Genomic DNA, 20,954 nt, shown 5'->3' on the forward strand with positions numbered 1-20,954 from the left:
TTGCTCAGCCATGTTCATTGCTGCCCTACTCACAATAGGACATGGAAACAAACAAAATGGCCTTCTTTTTGTTTGGCATTTGGAGAATGAAAATGCGGTACATACACACTCTGGGATACTATTCAGCTATAAGAAAAAAGATGAAATCATGAACTTTGCAGATAAATGGATGAGACAATGAAAGACCTTACTGGGTGAATTAACCCAGACCCAGGGAGACAAATGTCACATGCTTTCCCTCATCTATGGCTCCTAACTCCAAGTCTTGAGATGTGAGTATACAACATGTGGTGATGGCAGAAACCGGGAGATAAGAGGGGGTCATGGGGTAAGTAAGAGAGAGGGGACTAACAGGTTATGAGAGATTTGAAAATGGAAGTGGGTAAAATTGGGAGTATTTTAACTCAAGGGAGGAGGGTAAAATAACACTGGGGATGTCTGAAAACTCTGTAGAGGAATCATATTATTACTTACCTAAGATTACATACATATAAGTCCATGTATATACAGGCACATATATAGTTTAAATGAAGTTATCCCACTTAGGCTGACAAAGCTCCTTCTAATAGCCATAGACTAAAAAAAGCCCTTAATACCAAGCATAAGAACATCTGTTGTAGAATATTAGTTAAAGATGCGCCACATTTGTTTATGCTGTGGAATATTTGTTTAATGGTGCAAAGATGTGCTCCATCCTTATATGTTGCATTTGTTTAGCTCTGTGAAGCTGTGTTGCTTTCCCTTTCTAAAACACCTGATTAGTCTAATACAGAGCTGAACAGCCAGTAGCTAGGTGGAAGGAAGGATAGGCAGGGATGGCAGGCAGAGAGAATAAAAAGGAGAAATCTGGGAAGAAAGATCAAGGAACAAGAAAAGAAGGAGAAAGGACACCAGGAGCCAGCCACTCAGCTACACAGCAAACCATGGAGTAAGAAGAAAGGTATATAGAATAGAGAAAGGTAAAAGCCCAGAGGCAAAAGGTAGTTAAGAAAAGCTGGCTAGAAACAATCCAAGCTAAGGCCAGACATTTATAAGAAAGAATAAGACTCTGTGGATTTGAGAGTTGGGTGGCGGGCTCCCAACGAGCCAAAGAATAAGAGTAATAACAAACAAACAAACAAACAAACAAACAAACCCAACAATAAACCTCCCTATTGAGTTGTTGGTTTGAGAAGTCCAGGAGACTCCCCAAACAATGTGGGCTTTTGCTGTTGCCCTTCATTGCCTCCCAGAGGTTGAAGGTAAGTTCCTGTTATTGATGACACCAGGTACATCAGACCCCAAATCTCATTTTGGACACAAGACCCAGAGGACCCAAGCTAGATCTGACTTGAAAGCCTCTTTCCTAAAGACAAGTTTTCATAGTAGTAGAAGGAACCATGCAACTTGCAAGGGAGGGAGGCAACCAGTGGCCTACTCAGCGGTGATGCCTATGAACTACAATGATGACCAGCATGCTAACCCAAGGCTGCAATGGTGGTGCTCACTGCCATTGGTGGTAACGGCTCTCTAATTATACTTAAGGCCTGCACAACAAGAGCAGTACTGGTACTGGAAACCTAGCCATCTATCTGGGGATAGTGTCATCATAGACCTTGGAGGAGAACCCACAACTGCCACTTTACTAGACTAGCATGCAATTCCTAACTGCATTCTAAATCCTTGTCCTTATACCCACAGATTAAGTGCAGCTCTCACTCCTCATCAAATACATTTCTCTTTGCAACAAATGGGGACCATTACAGAAACTGCAACAGGCCAAAATCGGAGCGTAAGTGACCATGGGGTTCCCAGGCACATTTGACACATTTACAACACAATTCCTGCACCCAAAGGTCAGGGAACATTTCAGAAGATAAGGCAGAAAGACTGTAAGAGCCAAATGGACCAGAATTACCATCTGAGAGTGTGTGTCTCCTGGAACTGACAGGGAAGCTATACCCATGATACCTCAATAATATGGCTGCCTAAATAAGACCTGAACAAGGATGATACCAATCAACATACTAACATGGAAGAAGGAATCTTAAGAGGACCCAACTCTAGATAAAGAACAGGCAACTAAGGACTGCTGAGAGTGGCAAAAAAAGTCTTCCTCAGGAAATACTTTATATCTCTATATCTATCTATCTATCTATCTATCTATCTATCTATCTATCTATCTATCTATCAATCACAAGCCCCCAAACCAAAAACCCAGCAACAACTACAATCAAACTCCAAAATCACATGTCCACAGAGGAGAAATGACATTACCATACAGGGATACACAACAGCTCTTGGAAAACAGGTTGCTGAGAGCTTCCCACTGACTTCTCATTTGTAGACTGAGATGGGAAGCCACAGCAGAGTAGATCTGGTGTGTTCTTTATCTAGGGGTGTGGCATGGAGGAGGTGGGGAGGAAGAAAACCAGGATGAGGATGTCTAGATACCTGTCTGTCGTGCTACCTTGGGCCTCAGTTTTACATCTGAAGTGGTCATCGTCACCTCCCACTCTAAGAATGAGGACAATGGAGCTTCAACCAAATCCTGCAAAATTTTGGGGTAACCTCACAGTGTCCTGAGATGCTAAGTCATCTTGGGGGAAGATGTCTGTGACTGCTTTGCTCATTCTTAGGGCTTAGAAACATTTCAGAGATGGTGCACAATCCATCATAACTGTAGCCAGAATGCAGCAATGTAGTAAAACTGCAAAGACAAATGAAGAAGGGCTACACACCATCCTTGGGAATTTTATACTATACCTGGCAGCAAAAAGATTCCTGGGTTCTGAAGGGCAAATGGGAACAGGACTCAGGAGCATACCAATCATCTAACCACCATCCATCCATGAAACCACCATCCATCCATCCATCCATCCATCCATCCATCCATCCAACCAACACCCATCTAATCATCCATCCATCCATCCATCCATCCATCCATCCAACCAACAAACCAATCAACAAACCAATCAACCAACCAACCATCTGTCTTAGTGTTTCTATTGCTATGAAGACACACCATGATCATGGCAACTCTTATAAAGGAAAACATTTAATGGAGTAGCTTACAGTTTCAGAGGTTTAATCCATTATCATCATGGTGGGACATAGTAGCATTCAGGCAGATATGGTGCTGAAGCTAAGAGTCCTATGTCTTTTTTTTTTTTTTTTTTAAGATTTATTTATTATGTATACAGTATTCTGCCTGCATACCAGAAGAGGGCACCAGATCTCATTACAGATGGTTGTGAGCTACCATGTAGTTGCTGGGAATTGAACTCAGGACCTCTGGAAGAACAGCCAGTGCTCTTAACCTCTAAGCCATCTCTCCAGCCTGAGTCCTATGTCTTGATCAGCAGGCAACAGGGAGTGTACTGAAACACTGGGAGTGACTTGAGCATATATGAGACCTCAGAGCCTGCCTTCACAGTGGCACACTTCCTCCAACAAGTGACATCTACTCCTATAAAGCCACACCTCCTAATGGTGCCACTATCTATGAGCTTATGGGAGCCAATTACATTCAAACTACCACATCATCCATCCATAAACTAGCCACATTAACATGCTTTTCAGAAGGTTGCTACCTGCCACACCATGTTTTCAATTCCCTGGTGTTTTCCCACATTTCCCCTAAGGCTCATTTTCTAGGATCATGGTCCCCAAGGCCTCCTATTTTTTTTCCAGGTATGAGCTTATTATGGATTATATTCAAATGATGTGTAGTATGACATATTTTTAAGAAACAACCAAGTTCTTTGCAATGTGGAGCATGTCCTATGTTGTCCCCATAGGAGTACCAGCTTTGCCATTACTCCAACTTCTCTTCCCAGGTCAAGGTCATATCCTCCCACAGTGACAAAGTACAAGGGCTACAGCTGGGGTGAACTTTGCCAGCTTTTAAACCCCAGATTCCAGGGTCATCATCAGAAAAGCCTTCAAGTCTTTTGCAGCTGTGCCTCTGTATAAAACCCCTCATCTCTAGGTACAGAACATATGTGAAACCAAGTGGACCCCAGAGTCAGGCTGACTAGCAACATTGGCACCTCTGGGTGATTAGCCTTGCCTTCATTCAGCAGTCTGACAGGACTGCCATGCATTTTATGGGGACCACCACAGTTCAGGGTTCAGGGCCTGTCTTTCTGCCTCCTCATTCTTAAGGGGCTTAGGAATGCTGACAGTAGCAAGGTGGCGGTGGAATACACCTTTAATCCCAGCACTCAGGAGGCAGAGCCAGGCAGATCTCTGTGAGTTCAAAGCCAGCCTAGTCTACAGAGCAAGATCCAGGACAGGCACCAAAACTACACAGAGAAACTCTGTCTAAAAAAAAGAAAAAAAAAGGAAATGCTGACAGCACTCATCCTTTGCTTAGTAAATCCCCTCACTGATACCCCCTGAGTCAAATTTCATCACTGTGGCTTTTCAGCTGAGGAAACTGGAGTTCAGAGAGGTGAGGTGCCTTAGCAGGACCACAGTGATGCACAGCTGGGACTAAACTTGGGGTTTCTGAACAGAAGCCCGCCATCCTCATTCTCTAGGCCTAGCAGGGTTGTCAGGAGCTTCCTTCCCCAACCCCAGGCACAGGCCAGGAGGCAACCTCAGATGGGACCTGGCACAAGGGGCCTATAGAGGTGAGAGTGGGGATGACATGCAGGTATGTTTAGAGAAAGTAGCAGTAACCTCAGTGTCTTGGGGCTCTTAGGAGCCAGGGAGAAACTAAGGTGAGTCCTGAGGTCCTTTCCAATTCCAAAATGCCTCAAGGTCTTTGGTGTGACAAAAAGCAAGGGTCAGTACACCTGAACTCAAGTGTAGGTGAACATGCATGCACACATCTGAACCAAGTTGTGAGTTATTCGGTCCCTAATTAGCTTTCCATAGGACAGCCTGGTTACTCTGGGCTGATAACTCTGGGGCAGGAGGAGACATGGGCTGAGTCCTTTCTGTCACTCAATGGTGAATGAGCTGGATGCGAAGGACCCTGGTTCAGAGGATGGATTGGACCTCAGTGAAGATAACAGACATCTATTTATTCTTGTAAGAACAGCAGTGACTGCATCTGAACGGATGCTGACCCAGTAGGCCTGCCAGATGGGCTACAGAAGGCTAGGGAAGACATGGGCTTGGTGAAGGCTCCAGAATGTCCTCACCTCAGTAGGACACTGCTGTGGTTAACAGAAAGCACCTGTGACACTGAATGGATCCATCTGCAGAACATTATTGTTCATGGGCTAAACATGTGAACTTTGACCTCTGCTCCTCCTACTGGAAACTAATTAAAGTGCGAATCCAATCCCTCAGAAATTTGAATAAAGAGACAGTAAATGTGCTGTGGTGAGCTGAGACATGCATGGGTGGCTTCTGGATGCTACCACTATGGGTTTCTCACTTCTGCACTGAGTAGATGTTTCCTCCAGAAGCAAATCCTGAGAGCTGAGGTCCCACAGGCAGGGCCTCGGTGTTCAGATCCAAGGGACCTCTGCTCTTGGTTCTGCAGAGGCCCTGGGTCAGATGAGCTTCTCAGTGTTTGGCTACGCTGAGGGAAAGGCTGAGGCTTGTGGGGCTTTCCAAGGCTGGGTGCTGACAGATATAAACAGGTGCTGTGCTTAATGAGGGATGATTTCTGTGCCTCAGGTAACAGGCCCCTTTCTGCGGCTGGACCAGACACACTTGCACAACCCTTGCTTATAACGAGGAAGGTGTCTCTCATCACACCTGCTGGGTAAAAGAGTCACAATAGAGAACTCTGAACCCCAGCTAGGGCAGAAGTCAGCATACTTCCTGTCCTGGTCCCCCTGGGCAGCTCCTGCAGGGTTTACCACCAGGGAATACAGGAACGGGTGAGAGGAGCTCTCTTTCCCAAGTCCCACGAGCTGGAGGCCCCAAAGCTCCCTGGCACCTGGTGAGCGCGAAGGAGTGGGCCTGGAGCCAGGAACTTGGGCTGGCAACCAGAAACGGAGCCTGACCAGGCAGGGCCTGTGTCCTCCCCGACCTGCAGTCTGCTCATATCTGTAGGATGGCACTGAGTGTGTCTATTCTTAGGGCTGTGGCAAGGACATGAGAAAGATGCCAGAGTTCTTGGTAGAGTGGAGAGCTGTATGATGTGGGTGTTTCTTCTTACGTTCGAGAACTATAAGACTGTACATGTTTTTTGACATGCCTCCAGGAAAAGCCACACTGGGAAGACCCTACATTTTACAAAGCAAATTGCTCTCATCATCTTGCTCTCCATGGAGTGCATGAAATTAGCAACAGGCTTGGCCTCCTCACCCTGTGTGTTTACTCAGCTCTTGCTTTGAGTTTGTTTTTAAGTTTGTCTATTGATTATAATGAGTCTATTCTTGTAAGCTATTGTAATCCCACTGTATAAAGACAGGGTTGTAGTTAGAGTTTTGTTGTCTGTAATTTTACTATATAAAAGTTAAAACCTTGCTTTTTTTAAAAAAAAGAAAAGAAAAGAAAAGGGGAAGTGCTGTGGGATGTTCTGTATGTCAAATGTGTTGCTCTGATTGGTTAAAATAAATAAAGTGCTGATTGGCCAGTAGCCAGGCAGGAAGGATAGGGTAGGTGGGACAAGGAAGAGGAGAATTCTGGGAAGTGAAGGCTGGGGTGGGGAGATACTGCCAGCACTGCCATGACAAGAAAGAGATAAGGTACTGGTAAGCCACATGCCACGTGGCAAAGTATAGATTAATAGAAATGGGTTAATTTAAGATTAAAAAAAGCAGATAACAAGAAGCCTGCCACGGCCATACAGTTTATAAACAATGTAAGTTTCTGTGTGTTTACTTGGTTGGTTCTGAGTGTCTATGGCCCTGGCGGGTGAGAGAGATTTGTCCTGACTGTGGGCCAGGCAGGAAAACTCTAACTACACATGGTGCATATAAAAAAGGAAAACAGAGTTTGTAGAAATGCTAGGCTTCATAAAATGATGATGATCTTACAGTTTTTCCCTGGAGATTTAGTCATTAAAAGATGAAACAAATGATTGTGTTTTAATTGTTACTTATCTGTTCATCTATTCATCCAATCATTATCTATCCCATCCATCCATCACCCATCCACCAACCTACCCATCAATCCAACTATCCATTCATTCTCCTATCCACCCAACCATCCACCAATTGCCAACCCAGCCATCCTTTCCTCATCAACCCATCCACCTATCCAGCCACTCATCCACCCACCTATCCACTCACCTCTTCATCTATCTACTCACCCATCTACCCCCACATCTATCCACTTACTACCTCCCTACTCATGCATTCATTTATCTACCCACCTATCTATATCCATGTACCTACCCCCAATCCATCTAGATGCTTACTACCCACCCACCAATCCATTCACCAATACATCTACCCACCCATCAATCCATTCATCAATACATCTACCCACCCACCCTTTCATTCAGGAAATACTTATTGGTTCTAGTATATGCTGGATGCTGTTCTAGGTGCTGGGGATTCAGCAAAGATAAAACAAATATCTGACCTTACATGGCATAACATGGCTCTTTCCAGATAGCACAGTTACAGAGAGGCCCATGTGCCTTCATGTAAAAGCCTTTGTACCACATTCTAGGAAGAGGAGGAAGCCATACGGGGTACATGTATGGGGGGGGGGGAGAATGGGGTCAGGGAGAATGTCAGCTGTAATGTCTTCACAGATAAAATGCTGGATTAAAGAGGCCATGACCCAAGACCAGAGATAACTCTCTGCTGTAGTGATGTAATTTGAAGGAGCCTTGCAGACTTAACCAGTTTTAAAATGGGGCTGTCTCCTGCCTCCCAGAAGTTGCATGGGAACAACTGCTTTGTCCTGAGAAGGCCTTTGTCCTGACATGAAGTCCAAATATGGCCAAGGCTACTTTTGTGGGGCAAACATACTAGGAGGTGACTCAGCTTTAGATCCCTGGGCTTCTGCTGGGATGATTGGAAACTTGATGGCTGTTGGACTTTTGAGTGCCGGTTCCCCTACTTTTAAAATGGACACACTTGTGTCTTCTTCACTGGCCCAGGACAGCACAAGTGCCCTCCACTGAGGTAGGTGGCACACTTCCTGTGCCATTTCCCCTGGACTGGATACTCAAGGAGCAATGCTTATAAAGTGTCCAGCCCAAGAGAAGAGAACAATTCTGCCATACCCTGGGCCCAGATCTTATAGTATTCGAACTCTGAATTAACTGCAGATAAACCTCTTTATTTTCCAATAAGCTGCATCTACTTACCCAGTAGTAAGCAAGAGCTGGTGTGCTATTTGCTAATGAGGTCTTCTTGACCTGTTTATATTCCTGCCAGGCCATTATCCCCTAAACTACAGTCAGGATGTAGCTGACTCAAGGATGCTGGCTGGATAATTAAATTGATTTTAAACAGTCATATTTCATCTTCCCAGAGGCCCCTGCACCCTTTTGTCATTAAGGTTTTTCCTTTTTCCTTTTCCTGGATAAAGATTTCCATCATTTATCCCAACACTTTGAGAAAAACAATGAAGATTTTGTTAAACTTTTCACTGAGAAAACAACAACAACAAATAAACCCTGAAACCAGCCACCACCCCCAACTTGACATCCTCAAATGAGATGATTCAGAGCAATAAGTTCCTTCAATTCCATCTTTGCAAATCCCTCCATGTCCAGAGTGTTCCAAGATCTTACACAGCTGCTCAGAGTTCAGAAGGGAGTAGATTTGGATTGTGTGTGTATTCTGTGTTGATGACTCTCAGGCTCTGGTACATCTTATCAGCCTCTGGGAGCATTCACAGGAAACCACTCTTCATTCTGCCCCCTTGACATGCATTTTCAGACAAATCCTTTCAAAGAGAAATTCCATTTTAGCGTGAGACGAGCTGGAGGTGCCCGGCAGAGGACAGCCTCATTTCTGCTCAATCTCTTGAAGGCTCAGCCTGGCCTTTGCTCCCAGATGCATTCTCAGCTCAGCCCCTTCCAACTCTGGCTCCCTGTTCATAAGGAATTACATTATTGGTCACTCCTATGATAATCTGAAATGTGGTACCACGTTTGAGTTTGAAGATTTCTCTTTATCTCTTAGAGTAGCGGTTCTCAGCCTAGGGGTCTGGAGCCCCGCAGAGGTCACCTTTCAGCTATCCCATACATCAGATGTTTACATTATAGTTCATAGTAGTAACAAATTATAGTTATGAAGTAGCAAAGAAATAATTTTATGGTGGGGGGGGGAGTCACCACAACATGAGGAACTGTATTAAAGGGTCCCTTCATTGTTATGAAGGTTGAGAGCCACTGTCTTAGAGGGACATACAAGTGCCTACAGATGGATGCTGTAGTACCCAGGCCAGCTTGGACAGAGTGAAGAGGATGCTCAGTGAAGAGACCCTCCCATACCTACAGAATCTTCCATCAGGACTCTGCCATTTTCAACTTGCCACCTCCAGATGCCTTGCCCGTTTCTCCACTACAATGAATACCAGTTCTCTGAAATCAAGGATCCTGCCATCTGTGGGCATGTGCGTATGTGAGTGTATGCATGTATGAGTATATATGCATGTGTGTGGTAAGGTCAGAGGTCAACACTGGGTGTTTTCCTCAAACATTCTCCAACTTACTTTACAATATCTTTCACTGACCCCGAGCTTGCTGATTGGCTAGACTAGCAGGTTAGAAAGGCCCAGGAGTCTTACTGTCACTGAGACTACCTAACACTGTGCTTAGCTCCGTATGTGTGTGCTGGGGACCTGAACTCACAAACCACACACTAGGATTACAATGCTCAGCTTTATAAGTGGGTGCTGGGATCTGAACTCAGGTCCCCAATGTTTGTGCATCAAGTACATTACTGACTGAGCCATCTCTCCAGCCCATTTGGTTGTTTATAATCAGCATGCATTAATGAGAAATAATAGGTTCCAAATGACATTTTCATATGTGCACATATTTTAATCATATTTATCCCCTTCATCTTTTACCTCTCACACTTCCACTGTCCCCCCCCCCCCCCCCCCCCGCAACTAGCCCCTATTGTACTTCCACCTTTTCTTTTTGCTGTTGTTTTAGTGACCTGGTGAGCTTCACTAGTGTAGCTTATGGGAGCATGGGTGAAAGTTTGTTTATATCAAGGACATCTTATCAGAAGATATACCACCAAGAAAAATGGCTTTTCTTCCTTCATCGACTTCATCCTCCATCTTTAGGGAGGTGTGGGGCCCTATGAGCCCCTCCTCACGCCATGTACAGGACTGTGGTTGGGCCCTATCTTGTGCAGATTTTGTGCAGGTAATCATAGCCACAGTAGCTTCAAGAGTCAAACCGTGGTATCAGCATTCTTTACCATTCCCCAGCATCCTCCTGCTCTTTCAATTCCTTCTGCTTCCTCCTCATCAGCGGCCCCTGAGTTTAGGAGGGGCCGCTGTCAATGTCTCATTTATAGCTGAACATCGAATAGTTGCTTGTTCTCAGCACTTTGACCAGCTGTGGGACTCCAGCTTGCAGGGGTTTGGTTGGCTGATTTTCTCACCTCTTTTTACCATTATAATACAAATCCCCCTCACTATGGGCTTTGGTGATTAATTCACCCACTTGCTTAGGAAGTTGCTTTCCATCTGAGAAAATTAAAAACACCACTCTCAGGACAGGAATGTGGGATCATAATGGGAACCACACAGATATGAGTCTGTCCTGCTATGGGTGTATACTCAACATCCATCAAAGAGCATAATGTGTGGCCGATTCCAATGCATTCCTCCCAGACAGCCTAAGTGCCCAGCTCTCAATAATAATTTTTTTTGGTAAAAATTAGAGGAAACAGTGACTCTATTTTTGAACATAAATCTTAACTTTCCTCTATGTAGCAAACTATGTTTACTGTCATGCTAACTCCAAATGTGTTCTCACCACTCCTATATCCTTATTCCTATGAATGCGGCACACTCAACCCCAGAAGACCAAGAGCTGTAAAGAGCTCCTTACTGGATGGATGCTGCTATGTTTAACTCCTACACAATCCCCTAGACACCACACATGCCAAAGAGTAATTTCCAAGGCAGGTCTTAGATGCTAAGTCTCCAAAGACATAAAACACAAGGCACTCACAGGCTCCTAATGAGACAAGCCATAGGGAAACTCCCCCTAGCTAGTGCTGCCGTGTGCAGGGTTTCTCTGTGTAGCTTTGCGCTTTTCCTGGAACTCACTTGGTAGCCCAGGCTGGACTTGAACTCACAGAGATCTGTCTGCCTCTGCCTCCCGAGTGCTGGCATTAAAGGTGTGCGCTACCACTGCCTGGCAGGACACACTCTTTATTCCATTTCTGGTATTTATTTCTTTGTGATTCTGAGCTCTTACTATCAAATCTGTTATTAATCTATCTCTTCCTGAGTCTCCTTCAGGCTCAGACTTAATTAACCAACATTTTTGACACTAGCCGCCCGTGGGTCAATCAGCAGGGAAGAAGAAGAAGTGAGAGGAAGGTCAGTGTTTGGATCAGTTTAAAATCAGCCCCAGTAACACAGGAACCACAAGTCCTTCCTACAGCTCAGTGGGAATTCTGAAAAAGTTCCAACGTCTGTGTTTGCTGTCTCTGTGAACTAAATGACACTAATACTCCTTTGTCTTTGGGAGTGATTTATAATTTACAGAGGCAAATGATCTCATTTAATCTACTCCCCCTCCTCTCCCAGGGACTCCATGAGGCAAGGGAACCACCACTATGAGATAATGCTGGAGCAGCCTGGGAAATTCCACCATAGGTGATGGATGATAGGGGATTGTTTGGGCCCTTCGGCTTTCCCCTCACTATGGGCTTTTGTGATTAATTCACCCACTTGCTTAGGAAGTTGCTTTCCATCTGAGAAAATTAAAAACACCACTCTCTGGACAGGGATGTGGGATCATAAATGAGAACCAAATAGAAAAAGATTTACACAAAACACAAGCTCAGCAAAAGAGAAAACTCTGACATTGCTAATAAGGAATAAATCAAATAAAGGCGATTAGCAGGCCCCTGGTGTGTATGGGAAGCCTTCAAAATGTTTTGCTGAGCTCTTAACCATATCATTTCTACCTGAGGTGTTCAGATATCTCTAGGGTAATTTGGCCTGTACTGTTCAGCCTTGCCGTGGACACCTGCCAGCAAGAAAGACCTCCCGCAAAACCCCAAGAGTACTCGAGAGCATGCCTGTAGCGTCTATGATCTTTGGGGCTATGGGGTCTTCCTCAGTGAGAACTCCTCGAACAGTGCTTCCTATTCAAGAGGATGAGTGGGTGGGTGGCCGACTGGGACACAGGGAAGACGTACAGATGGACTGATGTATTTTGCTAACAAGGTTTACAAAGGCCCAGGGCTTCGCTTTTCTGCTTGTGGGCATGAGAACCATTGGGCCATAAGAACAATCAGGTCAGAACTGGGATGGCATGATTTCTCCAATCCAACCCACCAGTGGTCTCTAAATGGATTTTTACTCTTCTATTTTTTCTTATCAAAAATGAAACAGCACTGGCTATGTCAGTTGGCAGCACAGTTGGTCAGTGGGGACCCTTTCTGGAGGTGTGTGGGTAGATGTATTAGTGTCCATGGGATAATCAGCGGAACCAAGCATACCGAGCATTTCCTCTGTCCTCTGGATGAGTTTAAGAAGACACAGAGACCACCCTGCTGCAGGCCAACACTCCCACCAGTTCAACCTGGAGCACTGGTCATGCTCCTCAGGGAGGCTGGCCCTATCTAGGCCCTCTGGGTTGTGAGACAGGAGGTGCATGCAGGCCTCAGACCAACCTCACATGCTAAGCAGTGGCTCCTTGCCCTAAATGTCCAGCTGGTTCTTCCCCTCTGTTAGGATTTGTATACAGAGAACATTATGTTTTAGTGTGGCCAGTCTCCCTTTCAGAGAATACCATTGATTAGTCTCTGGCAGGCAGAGTCAACCTTTCGACATTGTGACATGATGTCATCTGTAAAGTTCACACTTGAGAACTGCACAATTGAGTTGTAAAAATAAAATTGCAAAAGAAGTATCTCATCATGTTTTAAGTGGGTGTACACTTTTGTGCAGAGTCAAATTCATCTCTATTTTAGGTTGCATATAGCCTGGGAGCCAAGGGTGGGCCATGCCTAGAGCTCTCTGATAGTGTTACTTTAGACTATCTTAACTTTAGTTCTGTGTTGTAGAATATTATTTTAAGATGTGTTACATTTGTTTATGCTGTGGAATATTTGTTTTAATGATGCAAAGATGTGTTGCATTCTTTTATGTTATAATGGTTTAACTCTGTGAAGCTGTGTTACTTTGCCTGTCCGAAACACCTGATTGGTCTGATAAAGAGCTGAAGAGTCAATAGTAAGGCAGGAGAAAGGAAAGGTGGGGCTGGCAGGCAGGGAGAATAAATAGAAAGAGAAAAAGAAGAGTGAGCAAGAGAACAAGGAGAGGAGGACGCTAGGGACCAGCCACACAGCTACATAGCCAGTCACCTAGTAAGAGTGAAAGCAAGATATACAGAAGTAAGAGAAAGGAAAAAGCCCAGAGGCAAAAGGTAGATGAGATAATTTAAGTTAAGAAAAGTTGGCAAAAAACAAGCCAAGCTAAGGCCGGGCATTCATAAGTAAGAATAAACCTCCGTGTATTATTTGGGAGCTGGGTGGTGGGCCCTCCAAGAGAGCCCAAAGAGTGAAAAACACCAACAACAGTCCTGTTACCATTAAACAAGGCCTAGGTGACTCTACTGAATTATATTTAAGGCAGAATCATGAACGAAAGGTGGCCCCTGCAGTGCCAGTGAAGGTGCCTTGAGGCAGCAGGAACTTGCTGTGAAGGGCACCTGAGCAGTGGCTCACATGAGGTGGCAATGCTTTGAAGTGGGCTGTGTGGTTTAGCCCAGCCAGTGCTGGTGTCCTAAACACCATTTGGTAGGAGCCCCTCTGGGTGCCATTTGCAAAGGCAAGACCACATTCTTCAACAATCCTGCCCTCTCCGGGGACGTTGAAGCTCACAGGAAAGCTATTTTCTTTCACACCATGATTTCTCCTCGCCAGCAAGGCTTCACAGCCCCAGGTCCTGGGTCATTTGGTCAACACCTTTTACCACCAATGTCATAATCCAACAAACTTAGACAGCAGGCTTGGCTGGGGATGCTTTATCATACAAGTGTCTACATGATCTTGGATTTTAACCTAAGGACAGGACACCGTACCCAGTGTGGCCTTTCCTTTCTGAATTTGCCTAAATCAGCTCACCACTCCAGTCTGGGACAGGCTCTTAGAGTTGTCAGAAGATATCTGCATCTTTTGTTTGTTTTTTTCAAGACAGAGTTTCTCTGTGTAGTTTTGGTACCTGTCCTGGATCTTGCTCTGTAGACCAGGCTGGCCTCGAACTCACAGAGATCCTCCTGGCTATGCCTCCTGAGTGCTGAATTAAAGGCGTGTGCCCCCCCCCCACCCCGGCTGGATATCTGCTTGAATCTCCCCAGGTAGCATCTGTGTCCACCTCACTCAAGGATTTCAATGGTGGGATTAGCTTCTATTTTTTTCTGTTGGGACCAAGTCTTGGGGTTCAGAAAGTCACTGAATGAAATGGGATCACCTCATCTTTGAAAGCAGTGAAGTCATTTCACTCAAACCCCTGAGGTCTGGTTAAGTGGTCTGTCAACATGGCTATGGTAACCAACCCTCATCTCCATCCAACTGGAGTTAAAGGCACCTTCTACCTAGCATGCTCCAGGATGTGATCCTCTAGGACACATGGCCCATTTCAATTTGCAGGGTGAATTCTCAAGGCCCTCAGAAGCCTGGCTCATCCAGCCGATGTCAGCTGAAGCTGAATGCTTAAATCAGAAACATGTGCTGAGATTGTAGGATAATTTTCAATTTCTAAATAATAGCATCCATCCTCACCACATCCCAGGGAAGAGGCCAGCCCTTGTGCTATGTGGCATTAAAGCTGGCTTGCCCAGGACTCGCCAGAACACACAGTCCACTCTTGCTACTTGTGCATGAATTTCTTTCAGGAAACTTCTGTGGATACTTCAATCAGAGAACCAGGGGAGGGGAGCATTTCCTCTTTTTCTAAGACGTTTCTCAGCACACAGTTCCAGCTGTGCACGACTCACTCTCGGGCCACTGGAGCCTGGTACTTACCCGGTGGAAGGGTTCATGATGCATCCTCCTTTCTCTGCAGCCAATCTGCAGCTGCAGCCCCTCTCCAGTGTGTCATGGTTCATTCCAAAATTGTGGCCCAGCTCATGTGCCAAGGTCACGGCAGCACCAAGGGGGCTGTCTGAATGGTCCTCAAAGGAAATACAAGAGCACAGATTTACAGTTCACATCTGCTTGGCCTTTTCTCACCCATCTTCTCACCCCATTGGCATTTTCCCATCATTAACACTTGGTTTATCTGAATCCCCCATAAGGCCCAATTCAGAGCCTTGCTATTAATTCTGAACATGGGAAGTAATTTGGCCTATTTCCTTAAGCCCATTTGGGGGTTCTTCCGGTGAAGGCTGTCTCATGAAAACCTGAGAATTCTTTGCCAATCTCCCCTTTGGAAAACATCAGACAAAAAAGTATTCCTGAAGATAGAAAGAAAAGGCTACCTGATCAAGACGATGCTGAGTGTAGGATGCTTTCAAATCATCCCTGAACAGCTAGACTTAACTGTAGCATGAATCTTAACAGGTCTTATTAATAAAAACAAACCTGGAGCCAGGTACTGGGGTGAATGCTGGAAGATCAGAGAAGTAGAACAAGCCACAGCCACCTCACCTTGCCAGTTCCTCAGCTGATCCTGTTTCCTCAGACTGGAAGCCTCTGAGTCCTCATCCCAATGGATCTCAGCTGAACTGCTTCTCGAAAGCCTGAAAGCTTAACCAGGCTATAGTTCCTCGTCCTCACGCCTTAAATACCTTTCTGCCTCCTGCCATTACTTTCCTGGGATTAAAGGCATGAGTCACCATGCCTGGCTGTTTCCAGTGTGGCCTTAAACTCACAGAGATCCAGACCGATTCCTGCCTCTGGAATTCTAGGATTAAAGGCATGAGTGCCACCATTTTCTAGCCTCTGTATCTAGTGGCTGTTCTGTTCTCTGACCCCAGATAAGTTTATTAGGGTACACGATATTTTGGGGAACACAATACCACCACACTTAACCCTCTTTCTTCCTTTCTGCCTGGTAGGGGCAGATTCTGGAAAAGTTCTTGACAACCCACAGTAACAGCTGGTCATGGAACACAATTCATTGGAAGGCTGACTGAATTAAGATTATAATTTAGTTATGGCTCACTCTTGCTGGCCCTTTAAGCTGACCTTGGACAAAGAGAAGCCCCCATTCTCTGATGTAACAGCTGGGGTTCACGTTAACCTTTGGCCCGCAGCAAGCATTGCTGACCACTTCCAGCTTACTGGAATCCTTGGATAGCTTGGCTCATATCCCAAGTAGACATTTAGAAATAACTGAAAATACAGCTACTTAACTTAACCTAAATCTGGTTAATTAGCATGTGTGATTTATAGAAATTCTGCCAGTGAATGGTGTTTTGGAAAAGGTGTTTGGACCCTGGTGCAAATCAGTATCTGGCTTGAATTTTGGTTTGTGCTACCCAGAAAGAGATAACAGGTTTTTCAAAACATATCTAGAAGAGGATAGGATAATTTTTTTTTATTTTAATTTTTTTAGAAAAATTCTTATTTCCAGTCTTCATGAGGTAAAGGTGTGTTTCTGTGAGAGTGGATGGATTTACTGGTGGTATCATCAAGGGCAGGGCTTTCTCACTAGACCATTGTCTCACACACAGTAACAGGTCTAGGAAGCTAGTTGTTCTTAGATGAAATTCCTGATAAATGACTTCATTTACATTTCACTGTTTCCTGTTGTAGGAAGTACTGTAGACATGTTTTAGGAAATAATTCTTAATAACGTGCATTGGTGGAGAGAATGTCGGTGCTATAACACATGGAAGGTGGAATTTAGTTAGCACACTTTGGCACAAAATTCAAAGAACTTGTTCCTCAAGAATACTCAACTGCTAGTTTTTCTGTTCTGTGGAACATCAGTTTTGTTTTTGATTGTTTGAGTTACTTTATATCAAGCATAAGTGATTATATAGAATCTATCTTAAGGATTACTGGTAATCCCTTTATACCTGCTTACAATGAGGAAGAACATTTATTTTTGTGTGTCTGATAGCATGTCCGAATCAAGAGGTTTTTGTTTGTTGGTTTTATTTTGTTTTGTTTTTTGGTTAGTTAGATACAAAGTCATGGCTTTAAATTACTAAAACTGAGAGTTGACTTTATCGTGAAGAAGTGGAGAAATGGTCTTAGAAGTCCTATTTTTAGCTCTATAAGGGTTCCTCCCTTTTTGTCAACCACTTCCTTACTCTATATTTGAGGGTCATTGGGCATAGTGACAATTACACTTAATCCGCAGGACTCCAACTTCAGGCTGTAGCCACCAAAAGCTAGTGCAGATGTTTTAGGTCTGGGCAGGATGCTGTTTTGTTGCCTCATGAATCCTACAGAAGTTAAAGCTACGGTATGATGGCATTTCCACCTTATTTGATATTTCTCCGTGGGGTAAAAAGGGTGTGTGTAAAGACAATAATATCAGCCATCATTGGTGGAAACAATTTCTTTAAACATTTTATTTATTTTTAATTATGTGTGTACATGACTGTGTCTGTGTGTGGGTTTGTCCATGTGAGTGCAGTGGCCATGAAGCCCTGGAAAGGATACTGGGTCCCTCGGAGCTGGAGTTGCAGGCAGTCAGGAGCCGCCTGTCTTGGGTACCAGCAACCAAGGCCAGGTCCTCCAGAAGAGCGGTACTGTGAACTCTGGATTGCTGAGCCGTTCAGTCAGCCCCTTGATGATTCACTTCAAGCCTTACTTGACTCTCACGGCCTGACACTGCATCTATTCTCATCTTTCTTTCACATACTTAAAACAAACAGTTATTTTTCCCACTGTACAATTTTAAAGAGGGAATCTTAGTACTTGTTTCTGTAGAAACAGAGCAAAGACTATGAGCTGAGGAGTCCCTTCTCCCTGTCTTGTGGGACATGGGTTGCTTCAGCCCCGTGCAGGGGCAGGACCCACTGTGCTCATGAAGAACTCCATTTTGGTTTCTAAACGTATTTGTGCCAGTTTTAAGTGGCACAGTCAGTAGCAGCTAACCATGGAACCATGAAACTGAAAAGTACTCTCTCTTAAAACTTTACAATCTGTTCTATGAAAACATAGCTGCGATCTGACTTGAAATTAACCCGGCACCAGCAAAACCTAGCTAGGCTTTCCAGTGACTTCCACGGTGGAGATCACCGGCAGGGCTTCCTTGTCCCAAGGAAACTTGAGAGGAGATGCTTCAAGCTAGCAAGCCAAGGAGGGGGTGCAGGCCCTCCACATAGGCTACCCACGCAGTGCGTGCTTGCATAAATTACCTACCACCGCTCCCAGACGCGAGGGAAATGTTTATGTACCATCACTAGGAAGATTAGATTAGGCAGTATGCAGAGAAAATAACACTCAGCAGAATGTAACTGTTTCCACCCTTTGCTACAACTGAACACCCACAGCTGCTCTATATGAAGGGCCCTGGGGAGAAAGCATGGCTTCTCCAGAGGGCAACAGTGTATTTGTTTAATGGAGATGGAAGGATGGCTCTGAGGATACTCCCTGTCTGAGAGGCCATGCCATGGTGGACACTAGATTCTCAAGGGACAGTCTGGTATGAGAAACCTTTCTAGAACTTTCAGGAGGGCCAGTGTGGGCAGACAGTTTAAGTTCCTTCCACTAAACTCATAAGACATCTCAAACATGCTTCTCATTGTATTTCCTTTTACAAACATATATAGACCATACATGACAAAGTTACCCCTGTAAAGCAATAAACCTAGGCCTCTGCCTTCCAAGAATAAGGTTATGATAAAGACAAACTGTGCTCTGGCCAGAAGGTATGGAAAGCATTTGCAATGGTAGGCAGTGAAAACCTCAAACTTCTGACTGTTGGGCGCAGAGGCAGAACCATCAAAAAAATCACTTGAGCGGCAACATTTGGTGAGACCACAGTCTGTCCCCAAAAAACTGAACATGGAAGGCAAGCCCCACACCCTGGCTCATCCCAACACCAGGAATCATTCCTGGATTGAAATACTTTGACCAACAGTCCCACTTGAGATATGCCTGCCTTCCCTGGATAGCAGCTGCGTCCCCCATGTGTGGGAAAATAAATCATAAATATAAGTGGGGTAAGGACAGAGGTACATTTAGCAAGCATCACTGGAAAGGAGCTAATTTCATGAGGCCTGACAAGAGTAGGGATTTCCTGGGGACAAGGGGAAATGAAACAGGGAAGACATTTCCTGGGCATCTTTGGCTTACCATGACAACCCCTCCAGACTGCTCTGCAGTGCACATGCTCATGATGGGTGCCATGCCAATGGTGGTTCCTTGGAAATAAACCCCACTGGAAAACAAAAGAAAGGACTGTCTTTAATCTCATGCATTAGGGATGCCTTTCCAAACATTTCAAATCTTGTTAGGCAGGCCTGCCACAGAATGTTCAATGATGCAAACAGCCCCAGGAAGGGGTATTTATTTGTGACTTTTATCTTTTTTCATTACACTTTACTTTTCCAGTTGCAAGATGGTCTCATAATTCTTGTAGAGTTTTGTTGTCCAGACTCTGACAGTGGCCAGGCATCACTTTGTGTTTCTAAGTTGCAGCCTGCCTGCTTCCTGATGGACTGGAGGGAGCTGTTCCTTTGAAACAATGCCTGCTGATAGGAAAGGCTGGGAAGTCATTGGGAATCACTGTTTGCTAAAGGAAACAGGAGACAGCTTGGGAGATTTTCTGTTGTAGCTGGAGCTTGCTTTCCTGTGTAACTCATCATCGCCAGACACGAAATCCTTCAAAGCGTTCTGCCCATATGGCTTTTGAGACTGACTTCGGCAAAGGTGATCACTCTGCTAGAGCCAGTACAGTGAGTAAGCGCCCACAAAGCCTTGGCAGCAGCAACAGTTTCTAGAAGGGAACTTGGTGGCTTCTATGTAGGCGTCTTCCTATCTGGAATCTCAACCTGATCATGAATCTAAAATCACACCAAAGGACTGTTTCAGGCAAGTGTGTTAATCCCAGGCTCATGCATTCAAACTTTAACACTGTGTTTGTTGGACTCCCATAAAGCAATCAAGTGACTTAGTCATGTTATGCTGGCTGTGTACCAACGAAGACAATGTAGTGAGAGTTTGAAATGTCTAATATGAGGCCTGAGAGATGGCTCCATGGTTAAGAGCTGGCTGCTCTTCCAAAGGACCTGGACTCCATTCCCAGCACCCAGATAACAACTCATTACTGTCAGTAACTCCAGTCCTAGGGGATCCAGCTTTCTCTTTTGGCCTCTGTGGGTGTCAGGCACATACAGTACATAGACATATATGCAGATAAACACTCATACATGAAATAAAATAAAATAAAAATTAAAGTTAGATATCTTCACAGTAAGTATTAGCGAGAGGTAGCAAGTATATAAATAGCATTGTTCCTTCTCTACTTCTGTTTCTTTTTTCTTCTTTACTTTCCTTTTTCTTTCCTTCCTTTTAAAAAATGTCCTTCTTTTATCAATTATCTCTCTATTACACTAGAGCCATCCCTTGTTATCTATGGGGATTAAACCTAGATCCTCTGAGGGGACCACAACTCACAGATACACAATTCCTTGCATAAAATGGCACTGTATTTGCAAAAGAACCAATGTATCCATATAATCAATCTCTTAATCATTTGTCCTTAATGCAATGTAAGTGCCCTGTCAGTCATTATACTGAATTATTCAGGGACGACAGGGATAAAAGTCAGTACATGCTTAATAAAAACAGAGCCTTTTCTCTGAACATTTCTGGTTTGAGGTTGGTTGGATCCACAGGTGTGGAACCCTCAGATGTAAAGGGCCAGCTACACACTCATATTCACGACCATTGTATTTGCAGCTGCTCACATATACAGACCGTCTGAGTGGT

General features: G+C 44.6%; 1 protein-coding gene across 1 annotated transcript in view; it reads right to left on the reverse strand.

Annotated features, from left to right (window-relative positions):
* Adam12 (ADAM metallopeptidase domain 12) overlaps positions 1 to 20,954 on the reverse strand; it is a 315,786-nt gene that overhangs the window by 51,624 nt on the left and 243,208 nt on the right. Inside the window, exons 10-11 of the mRNA XM_036197894.1 lie at positions 19,317 to 19,401; positions 15,084 to 15,232 (exon numbers count right to left, since the gene is read on the reverse strand). Of these exons, the coding sequence (XP_036053787.1) occupies positions 15,084 to 15,232; positions 19,317 to 19,401 (234 nt within the window). The remainder of the gene's footprint in view (positions 1 to 15,083; positions 15,233 to 19,316; positions 19,402 to 20,954) is intronic.

This window comes from Onychomys torridus, chromosome 1, assembly GCF_903995425.1.
Source record: "Onychomys torridus chromosome 1, mOncTor1.1, whole genome shotgun sequence".
Taxonomy (NCBI): domain Eukaryota; kingdom Metazoa; phylum Chordata; class Mammalia; order Rodentia; family Cricetidae; genus Onychomys; species Onychomys torridus.